Source organism: Babylonia areolata, chromosome 20 (genome assembly GCF_041734735.1).
Source record: "Babylonia areolata isolate BAREFJ2019XMU chromosome 20, ASM4173473v1, whole genome shotgun sequence".
Lineage (NCBI taxonomy): Eukaryota > Metazoa > Mollusca > Gastropoda > Neogastropoda > Buccinidae > Babylonia > Babylonia areolata.
In genome coordinates, this window is record NC_134895.1 from 22,063,813 (window position 1) to 22,083,812 (window position 20,000).

The window sequence follows — 20,000 nt, forward strand, 5'->3', positions numbered from 1 at the left end:
AACAACAACAACAACAACAACAAAACAACAACAAACAAACAAAGGAAGGGCAAAGGGAAGGACAAAGGCTGCAGTGCAGATGCTCAGGTACAGCTCCTCATACACATCCAGATCATTTGTCACGGGCATGTCAACACCCACCATGTCAGGGGCGGTGCGTGTCTCGCTTCGATTGATCCGTCCGGGTAGGCATGGGAGGGGAGAGGGGGAGAGAGAGGTGTGTGAGTGACGTGGGGGGGGGGGTAGGGGGTGCAGACAGAGAGAGATAGAGGGGGCGGGGGTGGGGGGGGCAGAGAGAGAGGGTGGGCGGTGGGGGTGAGGGCGACAGAGATAGAGGGACAGAGAGAGAGAGGGGGGGACAGACAGAGAGGGGGGGGGGGCGACAGAGAGGGGGGAGGGGGGGCGGGCGACAGAGAGAGATACGACAGACAGAGATGGGGGACAGACAGAGAGGGGGGAAGGCGACAGAGAGAGATGGGCAGAGAGAGAGAGAGGGGGGGGGGCAGAGAGAGATAGAGGGATAGAGAGAGGGAGGGAGGAGAGAGAGGGGCAGAGAGAGCAAGAGAGAGAGAGAGAGATAAGGACAGAGAGGGAGGAAGAGGAGAGAGAGAGGACAGAGAGAGAGAAGGACAGAGACACAGAGGGAGGGGGGACAGAGAGAGGGAGGGACAGAGAGAGAGAGGGGGACAGAGACACATACAGAGAGACAGGAAGAGAGGGACAAAGAGAGACAGACAGAGACAGACAGAGAGAGAGAGAGAGAGGGGGGGGGGGGGGGGAAGGGGGGGGGGGGTTGTGATGACTACATGCTTCCGTTTTGGCCGTCCGCTAGCGACATCCTGCTCGTCGGAGCTGTTGTCAGCAAATCGGTTAATTGGTCCACGCCTTTTTCGCCGCCCCCTGCTGTTTTTCTTGGTCTTTTTTTAGTGTTTATTTTATTCATACCAAGTGATCTATGTGTGTGCCCGCGGCACAGATTAATCCACCCCTGCGCCGCTTCCATCCGCCCACCCACCTAACCCCCCCCCCTACCCCCCCCCCCCCCCCCCCCCCCCACCTCGCATCCAACCCGCCCGCCCCCCCCCCCCCCCCCCCCTTCTTCACACGAGAAGAATGGAGCTGCTAGATAGATAACTTACTAGAAAATACCAGCACGTGTGAATGTGACAAGACAATAACATAACAATTTTTTGGGGGGTGACACTGATGCTTAACTTCAAGCCAACGGTAAAAAAAACAAAACAAAAACACACACACACACAAAACACCATCATACAAGGCTTATGGTGAACAGAAGTTAATTTGCCATCGCGAATGACATTTTAAAAAGAATTATTAAAATATATAATACACAGGAAAAAAGAAGAAGAAAAAGAAAATGACTTCGTGGGTGATGAGAAAATTGGAACGCTGTTTCAATCCCTCACACTAACCCCCTCTTCCCCCCCCCCCCACCCCCCCCCCCCCCTCCCGGCCTCCTTAAAAAAAAAAAAAAGCGATAGTGCTGAGGAACCCCCAAACAGTTGGTTGAGTCCTGTCATTCAATGACATATCATCGCAATATTATTTACAAAGCCAGACTGTCCACTGTTTTGCCTAATAGTTCCAGCATTATAATCGAACAGGCGCACATGATGAGAGGCAGTTTGATATCTTATTTATTAGATCAAGGAGACGAGGCGGTGGTGACAGTGAAGAAACTGACAGCAGAAACTTTGAAGGCATCTACCACGCAGACCTCTTGTTTGAAAGGGGGTTTTAAAGGGGGGGGGGGGGGGGGGGGGGTGAACAAAAAAATACAACTGCAAAAATTAATCAGTTTTTAAATTTGTTTTAAAAAAATAAAATAAAATAAAATAAAAAGAGAGCAACTCATCCTTCTCTCTTTGTCTATCTCTTCATCAAACACACACACACACACACACACACATATATATATATATTACACACACACACACACACACAACGCGCGCGCTCACCACACACACACACACACACACACACACACACAGAGTGAGAGAGAACTGCAGACAGACATAGACAAGAGACAGACAGACAGGGACATAGGAACTGTCTTTTCTATGTAGTGTGGGATGGATGTGTGAGAGGGTGGAAGGGAGAAAGACAGAGAGAGAGAGAGGGGGGGGGTAAAGAGAGAGGGAGAGAGAGAAAAAAGAGAAAGAGAGAGGGAGAGAGACAGAGGGAGAGAGAGGAAAAAAGAGAAAGAGAGAGGAGAGAGAGAGGGTAGACATACAGAGAGAGAGGGGGGGAGGGCGGGAGAGACAGAGAGACGGACACAGACATTGACACACGAGACAGAAGGCAACACATACATACAAGCAACTGAAGTTAATTGACCACACACACACACGACACACACACGACACACACACACACACGACACACACGCACACACACACAAACACACGACAAGACTACTCCCATCTCACCCCACGGTCAGACACAGACCCCGCTCGGTCCCCCCTATCCCCCAACCCCCACCCCCCTACACAGCTACACACACACACACACGACACTCCCCCTCTGTCCCCACCCTACCCCCCACTTCCTACCCGTCCCAACCCCCCACACACACCAACACAAACATCGCCCCCCCCCCCTCCTCTCCTATACCCCCCCCCACCCCCCCCCCCCCCACACACACACACCCCTCGTACCCTCCCACAGCCCCCCCTACACATACACCTACCCACACAAACAACACACACACAGACACAGACACACACAGAGACACACACGCACGCACAGAGACATCCGATGCCTCTCGCCGAGTCTTACCTTTGCCGCTGTCGTTGCTTGGCAACGCCGACTCCGCGTGCGTCGACGGGGAGGTTTCTGTGCTCATGTCGCTGTCTGCACTGGACATACTTTCCTGCAAGAAGAAGACAGAGAGAGAGAGAGAGAGAGAAAGAATAAATCAGTAAAAGGGTTCGTACTGACAAAAAAAAAAAAAAAAAAAAAAAAAAATCTGGATATATTTTCCTGCAGGAAGACACACAGAGAGTGAGAAAGAGAGAAAGAATAAATCAGTAAAATGGTTCGGACTGACCAAAAACAAAAAACAAAAAAATAAAAAAACAAAAATCTGGATATATTTTCCTGCAGGAAGACACACACAGAGTGAGAAAGAGAGAAAGAATAAATCAGTAAAAGGGTTCGTACTGAAAAAAAAAAAAAAAAAAAAAAAAAAAAATCTGGATATATTTTCCTGCAGGAAGACACACAGAGAGTGAGGAAGAGAGAAAGAATAAATCAGTAAAAGGTTCTTGCTGACAACAAAAATAGCTGGACATACTTTCCTGCAAGAAGACACAGACAGTGAGAAAGAGAAAAAGAATAATAAATAAGTCAATGTTCGCACCACTGATAACAAAATATAATATGGACATACACCTACTTTCCTCCAAAAGAGAGAGAGAGAGAGAGAGAGAGAGAGAGAGAGAGAGAGAGAGAGAGAGAGAGAGAGAGAGAGAGTAAAAGAATTTATAAGTACGTACAAGTTCGTAGGCCACTGACAACAAAATAGCTGGACATACTTCGCTGCAAGAAGAGAGAGAGAAAGAGAGAAATAATAAACTGCAAAGTAAAGGTTCGTACCGACAACAAAATAGTTGGACATACTTTCCTGCAAGGAGATAAAGACAGACAGACAGACAGACAGACAGAGACACACAGACACAGACACACACACGCACGCGCGCGCGCGCGATAACACACACACACACACACACACACGAGAGAGAGAGAGAGAGAGAGAGAGAGAGAGAGAGAGAGAGAGAGAACTCGAATCATAATTATAGGCCTGCATTAATACCAAAAAAAAACCCCCAAAAAACACAAAAAAAAACCACCACCACCAACAACAACAAAAAACCAATTAAAACAACACAAAAATAATAAAAAGAAAGTCGCCGACCACTCAAGATGGTAAGCAAACATTGGTAAATGAACGATTTAATGAACAAACCATTCAACAGACAATAAATAAACACAAAATAAACACATTAAGAACTTAGTACGCGCACATCACACACACACACACACACACACACACACACACACACACACACACACACACACACACACACACACACACACATTCCTAATACTCGTAACACTCCCATGTTCCTCATGTCCCACTAACAAACGTTTAGATCTAAAGATTCATCTCACACCGTTTACATACAGATTTAAATCGTCAATGCATGCACCACACTGTGGCTCAGCAGACAGACTGGGGGGGAGAGAAACTAGAAGCAGAATCGTTGTTTTGTATTTCATTGTATTACATTGTTTTAATTATAACTGATTGATATTAATTATGAATTTATCATATTTGTATCAGGGATTTTATTTAATTTTTTTTTTATTTATTTAATTTTTTTTTGCCACAACAAATTTCTCTTTGAGAAATTCGGGCTGCTCTCTCCGGGAAAAGCGTTTCGCCACAGTGCAGTGCCACACACACACACGGGCAGACACACACACACACACACACGTCTGTGTGTGTGTGTGTGTGTGTGTGTGTGTGTGTGTGTTTGTGGATATGCATAGGAATTTTACTACAAAATTTTGCTAGGGACAAAGCTTTTGTTGCCGTGGGAACTTTTACGTGCTAGCGCGCATGCTGCACCACACGGGACCTCAGTTTGTTATTGTCTCATCCCGAAAGTTATGCGGCCAGATCACCGATCAAGGTCAAGGTCTAGTAGATGATGAGTGGAGGGGTTGTGTGTGTGTGTGTGGTGGGGGCTGGGGGGGGGGGGCGGGGAGGGAGGGTGATGAGGGGGGGAGTGGGGGGGTAAAATTCCTGATCTGTATATATTCCATGAGACTCGACCCCCATGGACAATCGCTTCCTAGTCGGGCACTTTACCACTGGGCCACACCATCCTTACGGACGCCTTTGACGTTCGGAACCATGCACCAAATAAAGTGAAACTGACAGGCAGTTCCAACATTAACTGACGGGATGGAGGAGGAGGAGGAGGAGGAGGAGGATGGGGATAAAGGTCTGGAACATACTGGACACGCATGCAAGAGTGTGTTTGTGTGCGCGCGCGCGTGTGTGTCTATCTGACTGTTTAAGGGAGGAGAAAGAGCACAGAGAGAGAGAGAGAGAGAGAGAGAGAGAGAGAGGGAGGGTGTGGGTGGGGGTGGGTGGGTAAAGAGAGACAGACAGACAGACATAGGCAGGGATAGAAAAACAGAAACAGAGAAAGTGAGACAGAGATCCTTGTGACCTGGGACCTGACACTTAAAATCTTATTACAATCTTCATAATCGATTTTTCTCTGATCTACCTTTTTTTTTCGCGTTCGTCGGCTGCCTGCAAACTCCAAAGTTCAACTTTGTAAATGTACATGAGCGAGTAGTGGGTTTTTTACGTACCAGTCCGTTCCTTCCCTGCCATGAACGCAGCAGTGTGCATGCGGGGTATATGTTCTTCCAACAAAACAATGCACCGAGTCCTGACAAAGACTGCGGGATCTTTAACGTGCGCATTTCATCATCTTCTGCATGCGTATACACACTATAAGGGGGTGGGGTGTGGGGGGATGGGGGTGGGGTGGGGGTGGCGATGCACGTCACGTCTTTTTTTTTTTTTTTTTTTTTTTTTTTTTATCCGGGAGATCCGCGCCAGAAAACAACTGACAACAACAACAACAACAAAATTCTCCCACCTTTTCATCCACCACGCGACATGACCGAGATTCGAACCCACTATCCTCAGATTGAACGCCAAACACCTTTATAACAATAGCTCGGCTATCCCGCCCCGTAAGAAAAATCGACCGAGACGTGGTTTAAAAATGGTACAGGGAGGGGAGACTTGTGAAGAGAGGGGGGAGGAGAAGGGGGGTGGTGGTGGAGGAGGGGTTATGGGGGAAGGGGAAAGGGGGTGGTGGTGAGAGGTGAGAGGAGGGGGGCGGGGGGTGGGGGGTGGGAGACCATGGCAGGACAGAGATCATTGTGTTTTTTTTTTTGTTTTTTTTTTTTATGAACTGCAGACATAAGTATGGGTTTGAGTCTGGTAGCGGTAATATCAAACTGCGATCCCGGTTTTGATTGATTCATAAGACATGGAGCTGTGTGTGTGCGCAGGGTTTCGTGTTGTATGCCACCTGCTCAGGTACACGCGCGCGCGCGTGTATGCGTGCGTGAGAGAGAGAGAGTGTGAGAGACAGAGAGAGAGAGAGAGAGAGAAAGAGAGAGAGAGAGACAGACAGACAGACAGAGAGAGAGAGAGAGAGTGTGTGTGTGTGTATGTTGTGTGTGTGTACCCGCGAGTGCATTTCGCATATCTAGATACACACACACACACACACACACACACATATATATATATATATATATATATATATATATATATATATATATATATATATATATACACACACACGAAAGAAAGAGGACGTGAGGGATGGATGTAGAGAGTAAGTTATAAGGAGAGAGAGAGAGAGAAAGAGAGAAAGGGAGAGGGTGTGTGGGGTAGGGGGTGGGATGGTGGGGGGGTTGGGGGGGTGTCATACAGAGAAAGATGGAGAGACAGACCGGGAGATGCAGAGAGGGACAGAGACAGATATGAGATCTATGGAGGCAACGAGTCGCAGACAAACACACACACGCACACACACGCCGCCTCCCTCCCTATCTCCCCCCACCCCTCACTCCCTCAAAAAAAAAAAATTTTAAAAAAAAAAAAAATCCCCATCCACACAACCTCACTATACAGGTGTGTGTGTGTGTGTGTGTGTTTGTGGTTGTGGTTGGGTGGGCGGGGAGGGGGGTGGAGGAGGGGAGGGGAGAGTATCTCTGTTAAAAAGACAAAGAGCTCACCTTGAACAAGAAATAAGGTATGATCTCGTATCTGCTGGACAACACCACCCCTCCTGCCTTAGTGTTCACATACCCCCTACGTCTCCCGCCGGAGTCGCCGCAGGCACTGAGAGGAGAAGACACCCGCGGACTATGCATGGCCGAGCGCGAGGGTCCGTCCAGCCCACACCCACACAAACCACGCAGGCACACAACACTCACAAGTGTGTTTTTTTTTTTTTCTTCGTGTTGCCTTTTCAGATTTTTTTTTTTTTTTTTTTGTTCCTTCGTCAATTGATTGGCGAGGGCTCAGGCGCTGTAACACATAACGTTCACAACCCCTCCTCTTATCTCCCCCCCCCTTACCCCCTCCCCACCAGCACGCCCCCCCCCCAACACACACACACATCCTCACCCCCCCCCCCCCCCCCCACACACACACACCCAAAAAAAAGAAAAAAAAAGAAGAGAATAACAAGAACAACATCACACACAAATCCGTTAGAGTTGATCTGTTTTTATTATCACGCTTCTTCATTAGATCATTTTCTTCCTGTTTCAACACAACTGGCGAGAGCTTCAGTCAGTATAACACATTAACACTCACAATTCCCGCCTCCCTCCCCTCCCCCCCCCCCACCCCCACCCCCCCACATACCCACCTACTAATTTTTTTTTAATCGCACAAGTCAGATGGCGTTGATCTATTCTATAATCAAGATGTTTGAAAATATATAAATCAAGTGAAATATCTCTTGCTGTTTAAAAAAATATATATATATATTAAAAAAAAAATCAAAAAAAATCAGTGAATTTTCTTTCTTTCTTTCCTGTCATCATCATAACGGACGAGAATGCAAGTGCATATAATATATCCAACCAAAGATGAGATCGGATAATTTCTGTTTCAGTTGGAAGATCAGGACAGTGCCGCTATTCCACATAGGAGGTGTGCTAATTTGCAGACGAAAGGAAAAAAAAAAAAAAAAAAAAAAAGCAAAAAAAAAAAAAAAAAAAAAAAAAAAAAAAAAAAGCAGCTGAAGTTGAGATTATGAAGGATCCATCTTTTGTCATGAGCAACACCGTTAAAATTAATTTGATTTTCTAAAAGTCAGTTATATACAGACCTAATTCTAAATAATCTATAAACAATTACCAAAATTATGCGTGTGGAACATTTCTTCAAACTTATTATGTTCAACACATTTTTTTTTTATACAGATTTACTGATTGGAGTTGGGGTAGGGGCTGCAGATTTTTTGTTTTGTTTTGTTTTTGTTTGTTTTTGTTTTTGAAGGGGGGACAAAACAAAATCCGGACATAAAGAAATCAAACAAAAAATATAACACTTTATAACAAGTTGTTGTTTTTTTTGTTTTTTTTTCGTACAAGGTGTTAAGCAGTCACATTTATTTGTCTTTGAAAAAAAAGAAGAAAAAAAAAAAGACAAAACCGAATAAATAAAGATAAAACTACATATCAGGAAAAAATGGGGTAGTGTAAGTACATATATAAGTATGGAGAAAAGACAGACAAACAGACTAGAAGAAGAAGAATTTTTTTTGATTTTTTTTTTAAACAATTGGAGCATGAGTGTATGAGTGGAACTCGATTACACAAAATAGGATAACACAGTGTTTATTGTTTAAACGTACTAAAACCTTATGAATAGTAAAATGTATTTAAAGATAGAAATAATTATGTTAAAAAATATATATAAAAAAAATCTTTAAAAACATTTTTTTTTTTTAAAGGGGGAAAAAAAGAAGAAAACCACCAGTGGGTTTTTTGTTGTTTTTTTTTAAATCCCGTAAAAGTCGAAACATAAAGCAAAACACACACCAAACACATAATCATAATAAGAAGAATAAAATAAAACGCCAACAGTACTTTTCGTTCAAGCACGTTCCCCCCCACCTCCCTTCTTCTTCTTCTTCTTTTTTTTTTCTGCCGCAACGAGCGATAGGTAGCTAAACCTCACCACCAAACGGTAATTCTACCAGTACGTACGTGTTTGTAAGTAGTACAGCTAGCTAGCTACTGTTCCCAACCTGCGGATAATAACAAAAGATATAATAGCACACACACACACACACACACACACACCCACCACAGCACTGATTTACAACGTAACCTGCCAAAGCCACCGAGACAACGATGTTGAAGAAGACTACACAGAAAGCAAAAATGTAGGCCACTACCCACAGCAGAATGGTGAACACAGACACACACACACACACACACACAACATGGACATACACCCTACAACACTGTCGCGCGTCTGGTGACGAAGATCGGAACGGTTGGGGAGGGGGGGGGGAAGGACAGCTGCCCCCTCAGAGCGTCGCCTCAGATGGTCACGATGTCCGCAACTGACCACCGTATTGAACTGGCGTGGATGATGGTTGGCAGTGGTGGTGGTGGTGATGGTGATGGCGGCCTATCATGAAAGAAGTTTTCGCGTGCTGATTCACACACAGGCACACATTCGTGTGTGTGTGTGTGTGTGTGTGTGTGTGTGTGTGTAGAGCATGCTGTGTGTATGAATATGTGTGTTGGCGTTTCTGTTATTGTTTATTGTTCCAGGTTTCATGCCCGTTCTTTCTTTCGATGTGCTAGGTAGTGCCAGGTTGCCTTCAGCAGTCTAATAAGTTAATTCCATTCTTTTTTTTTTCTTTTTTCTTTTTTTCGTTCGTTGAACCGATCCTTCATTTTGTCCGACCATTGCGGAATCGTTTTGTGTCAGGAGAAGCATTTTCCCCTGGAAGCATTGATCCATCGCCGTGGGCAAACGAAGCTTCCATGTTGGAAATATTTTTCGTGTTCGTCTTGCTGAGGTCACTCACGGTCGTCTTTGTCGAAGAATTAAGCATGATGAAGTGACTCGGAATCGTCGAAAAAGTGGGCATGGCCCAGTGCGCAAATTGTTCCCTCTTTTGGCCCACAGCTGCACGGAAACTGCTAATGAACATGTAGTACACAACGTTGACGCAGCTGTTGATGAGAACAAGGATGATTCGGGCTCCCACAGCGAACGGTTCGGTCGGCCAGATAAAATGGGACAGGGAAACGACTGGGTAGGCGATGAACGAGGTCAGGCAGATGGCTATCACAACGTACGCCACCTGACGGTCCAGCGTTACCAGTCTGTCCCTGCCAAGTCTGTTTTGGGCGTCCACATTGAAAGACACCCGCTTCTGCCCCAAACTAGAGGGTTTCTGAGGACCTGGTTCAGGTCCAAACACTTCTCTCCCTTGATCAGCTGTCTCTGGTTCTGGGTTAGGAGTCTCGGATGTCTGTGGTTCTGGGTCAGGAGTCTTGGATGTCTGTGGTTCTGGGTTAGGAGTCTCGGATGTCTGTGGTTCTGGGTCAGGAGTCTTGGATGTCTGTGGTTTTGGGTCAGGTGTCTCAGCTGTTTGTGGTTCTGGGTCAGGTGTCTCAGCTGTTTGTGGTTCTGGGTCAGGTGTCTCAGCTGTCTGTGGTCCTGGGTCAGGTGTCTCAGCTGTCTGTGGTTCTGGGTCAGGTGTCTCAGCTGTCTGTGGTTCTGGGTCAGGTGTCTCAGCTGTCTGTGGTTCTGGGTCAGGTGTCTCAGCTGTCTGTGGTTCTGGAAATCCTGTTACTTCTTCAGATGGCTGTTGTGTCTGATGTTTTCTCTCAGGTATGTTCAGCCCGTTTCCTGGTAGACGTGGAAGGTTTGTGTATAATATGGGAGCAACCTTTCTGGAGACCTGACGTACTTTCCACAGAACGATAGCCATAACCACGTTCTGAGCTATGGCTGGTACTGAAATCAGAAATATTATCTTCGGTCCTGGTTTGGCGTATCTGGAGTACTCTCTAGGCACGAAAATAGTATGGCCAGTGTGAAAAACTTGGAATGTGAGACAAGAAATGATGATTACAGTCACTGTAAACCTCATACGATCACGACTCAGAAGCCTGCTACTGTGAAGAGGGAACAAGAGTCTGATGAGTCGAGCTACTGCTAAAGTCAGAGTGAGAAAAACCCCAACGGATCGAGACCCATAACAGAGCGTCTGGATGAACAAGTTACAGAAGAAATTCGGAAAGATGTAAAAACGAGCTGGAATAAATAAACCGCTAATAAACAAGTCCGAAACTGCAAGCGCTTTGAACAAGTACATAGTGTGATAGGCTTGCTGCTTGACAGATGACCAGATCCATATAACAAATACGTTGACGAAGACGCCAAGGATTATAAACGGAAGACATACGTATAACAGGGGCTCACTGTGAAGACCAGTACAAGCCAGTGGGTCTTCAATTTTCGACATGGTTTATCGCTGTTTTCCTCCAGAATCGTGGACAAAGTGATAGCACTGAGCGAAGTCGTGATATTTCTTTTGATCTCCATACGTAACACGAAGTATAATATTTTTGGCAATGCAATAACGCACATGTACATTTTTAGCGCTGGATAATCAAATGTACGCTACCACTTTCTCAAATTAATGAAGATGAAATGGAATAGCGAATACAAATACGTCACAAAAGAAAAAATGTCATCTCTGCGTCACACCTGTGTAACAAATTCATTGAAAGAGTGGTGTGTAACACAGTCACACAGACATTTGAACTTGTCCAGTCAACAAAAAGAATGGGGTAAAAGGTATACAAACAAACTTAATGGATATGACAGGATAAATAGTGGTAAATATGTCAATACCAAAATTGAGTGATGAAGGTTTCTGCATAATCGTGTAATTTGTTTTGAAAATGTGGTACTTTCATCAGTTGGTAAGTCTGACGATCTAATATCATCATCTTAGATGAACAGACTATAAAATAATAAATAAACGAACCTAAGTCTGACGCAGTGGGATCACCGTAGAGGTTTTTTGTCATCCCCTTTGAGTTGATCGCGTGAGAGCTGACGTCAATCGTAGCAGACGAACTTTTCTTGTGGTCGCTCATTTTTAATTTGGGGCAGTTTTCATTAAAATATTAGTACACTGCAGAATAAGTCATATTTAGTTTTCAATTAACCTTGATAATAACCATTCAGAAGTGATTAATAGCGCAGTGCTTTTGTGTATTGTTATCGGGAAGCAAAAACCGTCCAAAAGCTACCAAGCAAGTATGGCATCTGAAACTTATCAAAATATAATTTTATTTCTCATGTTCTTTCTTTGTACTCATTGTTGTTTTGTTATCACCATCTCAATAATAATACCTCTTTGTAACTGATATTGTTTTGTTCGCCTTATAGCGCTGTGTTATAATTTCAAGTCGAAATGTTATATCCTAGATTAGATTACATAGATCGGGGAGGAAAATAAGTCGTTTGGATCAAATCGAAACATCTTTGTCACAGCGAACGCGTTTTGATCAAACAACATCTTGCGCTCCCAGATCTAAATAACATATGTTTCGACATGTCCTGGTTTTAAAAAGCCCAACAACAACAAAAACCAAACAAACAAGCACACACACACACACACACACACACACAAAACCCACAAGCGAAACACGAATCATTCCTGTGTTCATTCAGCAACAAGACATGGAGCACTGCACACATCATTCACTTCAAGCAACAAAACTAGAGACCAGTGTAGACAATCTATGAAAAGCTGTTGGACAAATCATGCAAGATATAGCCAGTTTAAATTCTTTGGAGAAAGAATCACACCATGAACATTCCAAAATAAGAAGAAAAAAACAACAAACCAACCAACAAAAAAAAAAACAAAAAAAAACAAAAAAAAAACGTGTTACTTAGATCTCGGGGCGATGTATCTTGTAGCTAAGAGTCAACGGTATGGAAAGCATAAAATATGTACACTGTTGATTGTGATTGCAATATGGCAATGGCAGCAAATTCGTTGTGTTGTATTTAGTGTGTGTGTGTGTGTGTGTGTGTGTGTGTGAAGGGGGAGTTTCGGGGTGTATGGGTGGATGGGTGGTGTGAGTTGGTGGATGAGTGAGTGGGTGTGTGTTTAAGAAAAAAAGAAAAGAAAAAGACATTGATTGACTTTCAGGAAACTTGCACATCGTACCTAGTTTTACTGCAACTTTTCTGTTGGCTATTTTCAGTGGAAATGATACTGCCTCGAAAGTATCATCAATAGGCCCAGCAATTACGTAAGCTGCTCGTCTTCGTGTTCTCATTAGCGCATTAAGGATTGGATTAGCAATCCAAATACACAGTTGTTTTAATTTCAAATTCCTGGTGAACGCTTTGTACTCTCTTTGTTTTCATGTGTAATAAAGTATTAAACTGATGCAAACAACGTTGATCTCAAACACTGGCAGAACATTCAAATCATATGTTGACAGATGCTATCAACTGCAACCCGGTGGTTGTCAGGAGTTGACAGAGATGTTATGCGAGGTGACAAGAGATGTTATGATTTGATAAGTACTCATATGGGTTGAATTAGGGAATGCCACAGGGTTCAGTCTTTGGCCCAGTTTTATTTTCTATGTATGCACAGCCTCTCAGCACTATCGTTCATCAATCAGGTCGTTCTTACCATTTCTGTGCGGATGAATTTCAGCTCTACAACTCTGTTTTCCCTCAGACTTTTTGACGCTTGCATGTAGTTTAAAAGATAGTGTTGAGGATGGATATATATATATATATATATATATATATATATATATATATATATATATCCATCCATCATTATAAGAACAAGTTGCCGACGAATAAGGATAAAACACATATAATTGCCACTGGCATCAAATCAAAGGTTAAACAAGTCACCTCTTCCCAAATGCCCATCTCTGGCTTCGACATCCCATTCTCCTAGTCTGTTAGAAACCCTGGCATCTGCTTCGATCGAATGCTCTCCATGAATGCACATATCCAACATAATATGTACTGCGCCTTGATTTGTCAGTTACGTAGATTAGGTAGCATTAGCTCTTTCCTTTTCACTGCAACTGCTGTTTCTTTCATACTGTCCAGATTAAACTATTATAATTATATCTTAGCTGGTCTCCTTGATAACAAACAAAACAAACATCAAACCATTCAAAATCATGCTTTTAGACTCATGCTCCGTAAACCCAGACACGAGAGAGAAGCATCACTGCTCTGCTCGGAACACTTCACTGGCTTCCTGTCATCACTAGAATCCACTACAAAATCGCCGGTCTCTGATGTCTGTGAATCTGACCACAACAAATCGCCACATATCTTTCAGATCTTCTAAATCTGTGTCAAGCTAGGGTGCTACGTTCGCATGACAAATCTTTGCTGACAGTTCCTCGCCTCTCCTTTGAGACCCCTGGTAAAAAAAATAATCTGAGGATTTGGCCCCATTGTCTGTTCTTCAGAAAAACTCTTTAAAAAACATGAACCTAAAGACACGCCCTTTTGAACTTTCTCACTTCTGATCTGTGCAAGTGAGTGTGCTCCCTCTCTCTCTGGACGCGCGCGCGCGCGTGCGTGTGTGTGTGTGTGTGTGTGTGTGTGTGTGTGTTGGTTTTGTTTTTGTTAAATGTTGTTGTTTTGTTAGCTTTGACTTAATTTTCTCTGAAAATACTTCGTCTGTCGACACCGAATTTGGCTTGAAAATAGAAGGAAAAAAAATCTGTTCTTTTCACACATCTTAATGAAATGCACTTTTGGGAGGTGCATCAACATTATAAAGAAGCAAAACAAAAAATATTTCAGTAGTCAAGTCATTGTTACATTTTCTTTTTTCCACAAAACTTAGCGCATATTTCTGACATACAAATGTATACGCTGACTAATAACAAAGCAGTCGAATTTACACATTTCTTTTCAGATATGAACATATTCAGTTTGGAAGTCACGGCTGATGCACTCATCTGCCAGGAGCAGTGAGGGAAATCGGAGAAGGGTCTCTTCCACCCACCCACCCCCCCCTTCCCCCATTCCCCTCCCCCCTCTCCCCACCCTCTCCCCACCCCCTCCTCCCCCGAGGATACAACACCATGCCGAAACGGAGGCATCGAACACTGATCACTGGTGAGCAGCTGGACCAGAAGAAGTCCACCCAACAAAGACACGGCGTCTTACATGTATAGGGTGCGTGTGAGATGGATCATGACTACACTCAACAGGAACGAGACAAAAGGCCGATGTGACTAGCAAGCGTCAGTGACTGATTGATTGATTGATATGCATACTTATTATAATATAGCTGCCTGTCCTCGGTCGGACAGCAAGCTCTAAGCGCTTTACAAACACGGGGTCATTTACGCAACAGGCTGTCTACCTGGGTAGAACCGATTGACGGATGCCACTGGGCGCTCATCATTCGTTTCCTGTGTCATTCAATCCGATTTTAGACACGCACATATATATATATATATATATATATATATATATATATATATATATATACTCAGACAGACATGTAACATTTTATGTGTATGATCGTTTTGTTTTACCTACCCCGCCATGTAGGCAGCCATACTCCGTTTTCTGGGGTGTATATGCTGGGTATGTTCTTGTTTCCATAACCCGCCGAATGCCTGACATGGTTTACAGGATCTTTAACGTGCGTATTTGATCTTCGGCGTGCGTATACACACGAAGGGGGTTCAGGTACTAGCAGGTCTGCACATAATTATGTTGACCTGAGAGATCGGAAAAATCTCCACCCTTTACCCACCAGGCTCCGTCACCGCCACAAATTCGAACCCGGGACCCTCAGATTGAAAGTCCAACGCTTTCACGATTCGGCTATTGCACCCGTTCTTTATTTGCATAATTAATATCGACCGAAAAGGAGTGGTGTCTTTTTTTCCGTTTCTTTTTTACTTTTTTTTTTTCTTCTTCAGAATGAATTTACTCATACGCACGCACACATACAACCATCTCGACCCCCCCCCCCCCCCCATCCCCGACACACAGACAAACATACGATACTTTAAAATGGGTTCAATGTAAGTCACGATTAATTGTGAGACTTTGGTATCGTCTATAATTTTAAAACTGCGTTTATTAAATTGCCATTGTTACAACACGTAGAGAGAGAGAGAGGGAGGGAGAGAGAGAGGGGGGGGGGATTGGAGAAAGAGAGAGGGGGCGGAGAAAGAGAGAGAGATAGAGGAGAGAGTGACAGACACAGAGAAAGTGGGATGGTTATTGGGGAAAATATAACAGACATAGATCCACTCTCTCTCTCTCTCTCTCTTTGATGATTATTTTTTCCCATTTTCAGATAATATCTTTGTTACTAAGCACACACACACACACACACACACATAATTATATATATATATATATATATATATATATATATATATACGGGCCATGGCCCGTACTGAATAAAACATCCGTATCCATACCCGTATCACTCTCTCTTGCTCCTTTGTTCTTTCGTTCTATCATTCATTTATTCTTTCATCCTTTCTTTCTTTCATTCTTGTATTCATTCAATCTTTCTTCTTCTTCTTTTTTTTCCATTCGTTCATCTTTTTTCTTCCTTCTTCTTCTTCTACTTTTGCTCTTTCTTTCGGAACACAATTGAAAGAGTTGAACGACTATTGCCAACAAGAAAGAACCAGAACCACACAAAAGGGTTTCGTAAAGAAATCAAAACGGATTAACGCCCTTGTTGAAACGATGCCGGTGGTTGGAACTGTTGAGTTTCCACCAAATGGTCAGAACAGTCCACAGAGTTATCGTTCGTGTCTCAGGTACTTCGGGGGCAAAAAAAAAAAAAAAAAAAAAAAAAAAAAAAAAAAAAAAAAAGAAACCAGAAAAGCTTTCCGTTTATTTTGCTCCCTCCAACCCCCCACCCCACCACCCCCGCCCCCCCACATCCCCGCTCGCCTCCCCCTCTCCCCTCAAGGGCCTCCAATGGACAACCAGGATTTGCCCCTTGGAACACCAAAAGAACAGCCAGGACTTCGCCCCTCTACAGACATCCAGGACTTCCCGATTGGAACACCAGAAGAACAGCCAGGACTTCGCCCCTCTACAGACAACCAGGACTTCCCAATTGGAACATCAAAAGAACAGCCAGGACTTCACCCCTCTACAGACAACCAGGACTTCCCAACTGGAGCACCAGAAGAACAGCCAGGACTCCACCCCTCTACAGACAACCAGGACTTCCCAACTGGAGCACCAGAAGAACAGCCAGGACTCCACCCCTCTACAGACAACCAGGACTTCCCAACTGGAGCACCAGAAGAACAGCCAGGACTCCACCCCTCTACAGACAACCAGGACTTCCCAACTGGAGCACCAGAAGAACAGCCAGGACTCCACCCCTCTACAGACAACCAGGACTTCCCAACTGGAGCACCAGAAGAACAGTCAATACTTCACCCCTCTACAGACATCCAGGACTTCCCAATTGGAACACCAGAAGAACAGCCAGGACTTCACCCCTCTACAGACAACCAGGACTTCCCAATTGGAGCACCAGAATAACAGTCAATACTTCACCCCTCTACAGACATCCAGGACTTCCCAATTGGAACACCAGAAGAACAGCCAATACTTCACCCCTCTACAGACAGCCAGGACTTCCCAATTGGAACACCAGAAGAACAGCCAGGACTTCACCCCTCTACAGACAGCCAGGACTTCCCAATTGGAACATCAAAAGAACAGCCAGGACTTCACCCCTCTACAGACAACCAGGACTTCCCAATTGGAACATCAAAAGAACAGCCAGGACTTCACCCCTCTACAGACAACCAGGACTTCCAGATTGGAACACCAGAAGAACAGCCAGGACTTCACCCCTCTACAGACATCCAGGACTTCCCAATTGGAACACCAGAAGAACAGCCAGGACTTCACCCCTCTACAGACAACCAGGACTTCCCAATTGGAGCACCAGAATAACAGTCAATACTTCACCCCTCTACAGACATCCAGGACTTCCCAATTGGAACACCAGAAGAACAGCCAGGACTTCACCCCTCTACAGACAACCAGGACTTCCCAATTGGAGCACCAGAAGAACAGCCAACACTCCACCCCTCTACAGACATCCAGGACTTCCCAATTGGAACACCAGAAGAACAGCCAGGATTTCACCCCTCTACAGACAACCAGGACTTCACCCCTCTACAGACAACCAGGACTTCATTCCTCTACAGACAACCAGGACTTCATTCCTCTACAGACAACCAGGACTTCATTCCTCTATAGACAACCAGGACTTCCCGCTCGGAACACCAGAAGAACAGCCAGGACTTCACCCCCTGCACAGACAGCCGTGACCCTCCCCCCCCCCACCCCCCCCCCCCCCACACACACACTCCTCTTGGGAGACCTCACATCCGGGTAGACACCCAGGACTTCACCCGATGTAACAAAACATTTACCTTCACAATACTGGACTAACACTCCCCCCCCCCCCCCCCGCTCCCCAACCCACCCCCCAGTACTGAACAGCTTGAACTTGAGGGAGGGAAGGGGGGAGGGGGGCCGGGGGGGGCAAGTCAACAAATCGTTATATACTCAGCCGTGTCGGTTCACCCTTCCTTTACTTCCCCTCAGCATCGTCTCATTGACATGTCCGCGTCGATTTTCATGCGTACATGCACGCGCAAACACACACACACACACACACACACGCACACGTGTTAACACACACACACACACACACTGATACACGCACGCACACACCCACACACTGACACTGAAACACACACACACACACACACACACACACACACAAGCACATGCACTCATTCACCACAAACCGGGGTTGTCAGCCGGCATGCACACACATGCACGTGCACACACTGACAAGCGCGTGCTCCAAAGGTGTACATACATACATATACATTACATACCGCTGTGAGGCTGACACAGATGGAAAGACAAGAAAGAAAGAAAGAAAGAAAGACAGACAGACAGACAGACAGCAGAAATATATACATATAGATCGGTAAATCGACTATGCGAGAAAGACGAGAGACAAAAATCAGTCTGTTGGTTATAAATGTCAATTTATACGTTCGCGTTCACAGTCCTCAACTGTATTACCCCTTTCTCGGTCATTCATATGTCTCTCTCTCTCTCTCTCTCTCTCTCTCTATATATATATATATATATATATGTGTGTGTGTGTGTGTGTGTGTGTGTGTGTGTGTGTGTGTGTGTGTGTGTCCGTGCGTGTGCATGGTATGTGTGTGCGAACACACTTGAGAGAAACGTGTGCGAGCATCTTACCTGTGAGAACGTCTTCATTCATACATTTCTTTTAAAAAAATAATGATGTATTTACCTAATAATTATTCGCTTGTCTGCTTGTCGCTTGCTTACAGCTAAGCGTGTGGTTTGCTTGCTGTGTTTTATTATGTGGAAAAGGGGAAGAAAAAAAAAACAACAAACGAAAAAACAAAAAAAAAAAAAAAAAAACCACCACCAAAAACGTAGCAGGGGTAGAGGGAGTAAATGTTGACAACAGATCTCTTCACATCAACAAAGGCGAGCAGAAAGCATAGTAGACCCAGGCTGGGTGGAAGGGGGCCGGGGGTGGGGGGTGGGGGGTGGTGGGGGGGGGGGGGTAAGGGGGGATGCTGGTACACATGTGTGCGCCGCTTCTGCCAGGTCGACTCTGATCCACACTCCAGCGAACCCCCCCTCATCCCCCCCCCCCCTGCCGCACCGCTCCACCCTCCGGCCCCCATCCTATCCCCCTCCAACCCCCAACACACACACACACACACACACACCCATCTTATCGATCCAACTTCCCTCCGAACACCCTTCTAGCCCCTCCCACCACCACCTCGTCGCCACCCGCCACAGGCACACGCACCTACGCATGCAAGCACACTCACACACACATACGCAACCTCTCTCTCTCTCTCTCTCGCTTAATCAGTCCGCACGTTCGTGCTGACACAAACATGCATCCACCTTACCGCCCCAACACACACACTCACACACACACACACACACTTAATCAGTCCGCACGTTCGTACACACGAACACCCAAACTCATCCCCCCACCGCCCTTCCCCCCTCGAAAAAAAAACAAACAATAACAACAAAATAAACATCACCACCACCATCACACACACACATAATTCCTATGATGGTTTTACGACAATTAAATGAGTTCTGAGTTCTGAGTTCTGAGTTCACACACACACACACACACACACACACACACAGAGGACGAAAGCACTCACGACTGACACAACACCACTGGCTGCTTGCTTATTGGGGAGCCACGTTCTAG

General features: G+C 45.0%; 1 protein-coding gene across 1 annotated transcript in view; it reads right to left on the minus strand.

Moving 5' to 3' along the window:
- The window catches only part of LOC143294558 (nucleolar protein 4-like), a 417,577-nt gene that overhangs the window by 90,821 nt on the left and 306,756 nt on the right, over positions 1-20,000 (minus strand). The window contains exon 6 of the mRNA XM_076605932.1: positions 2,800-2,893. Coding sequence (XP_076462047.1) covers positions 2,800-2,893 — 94 coding nt within the window. The remainder of the gene's footprint in view (positions 1-2,799; positions 2,894-20,000) is intronic.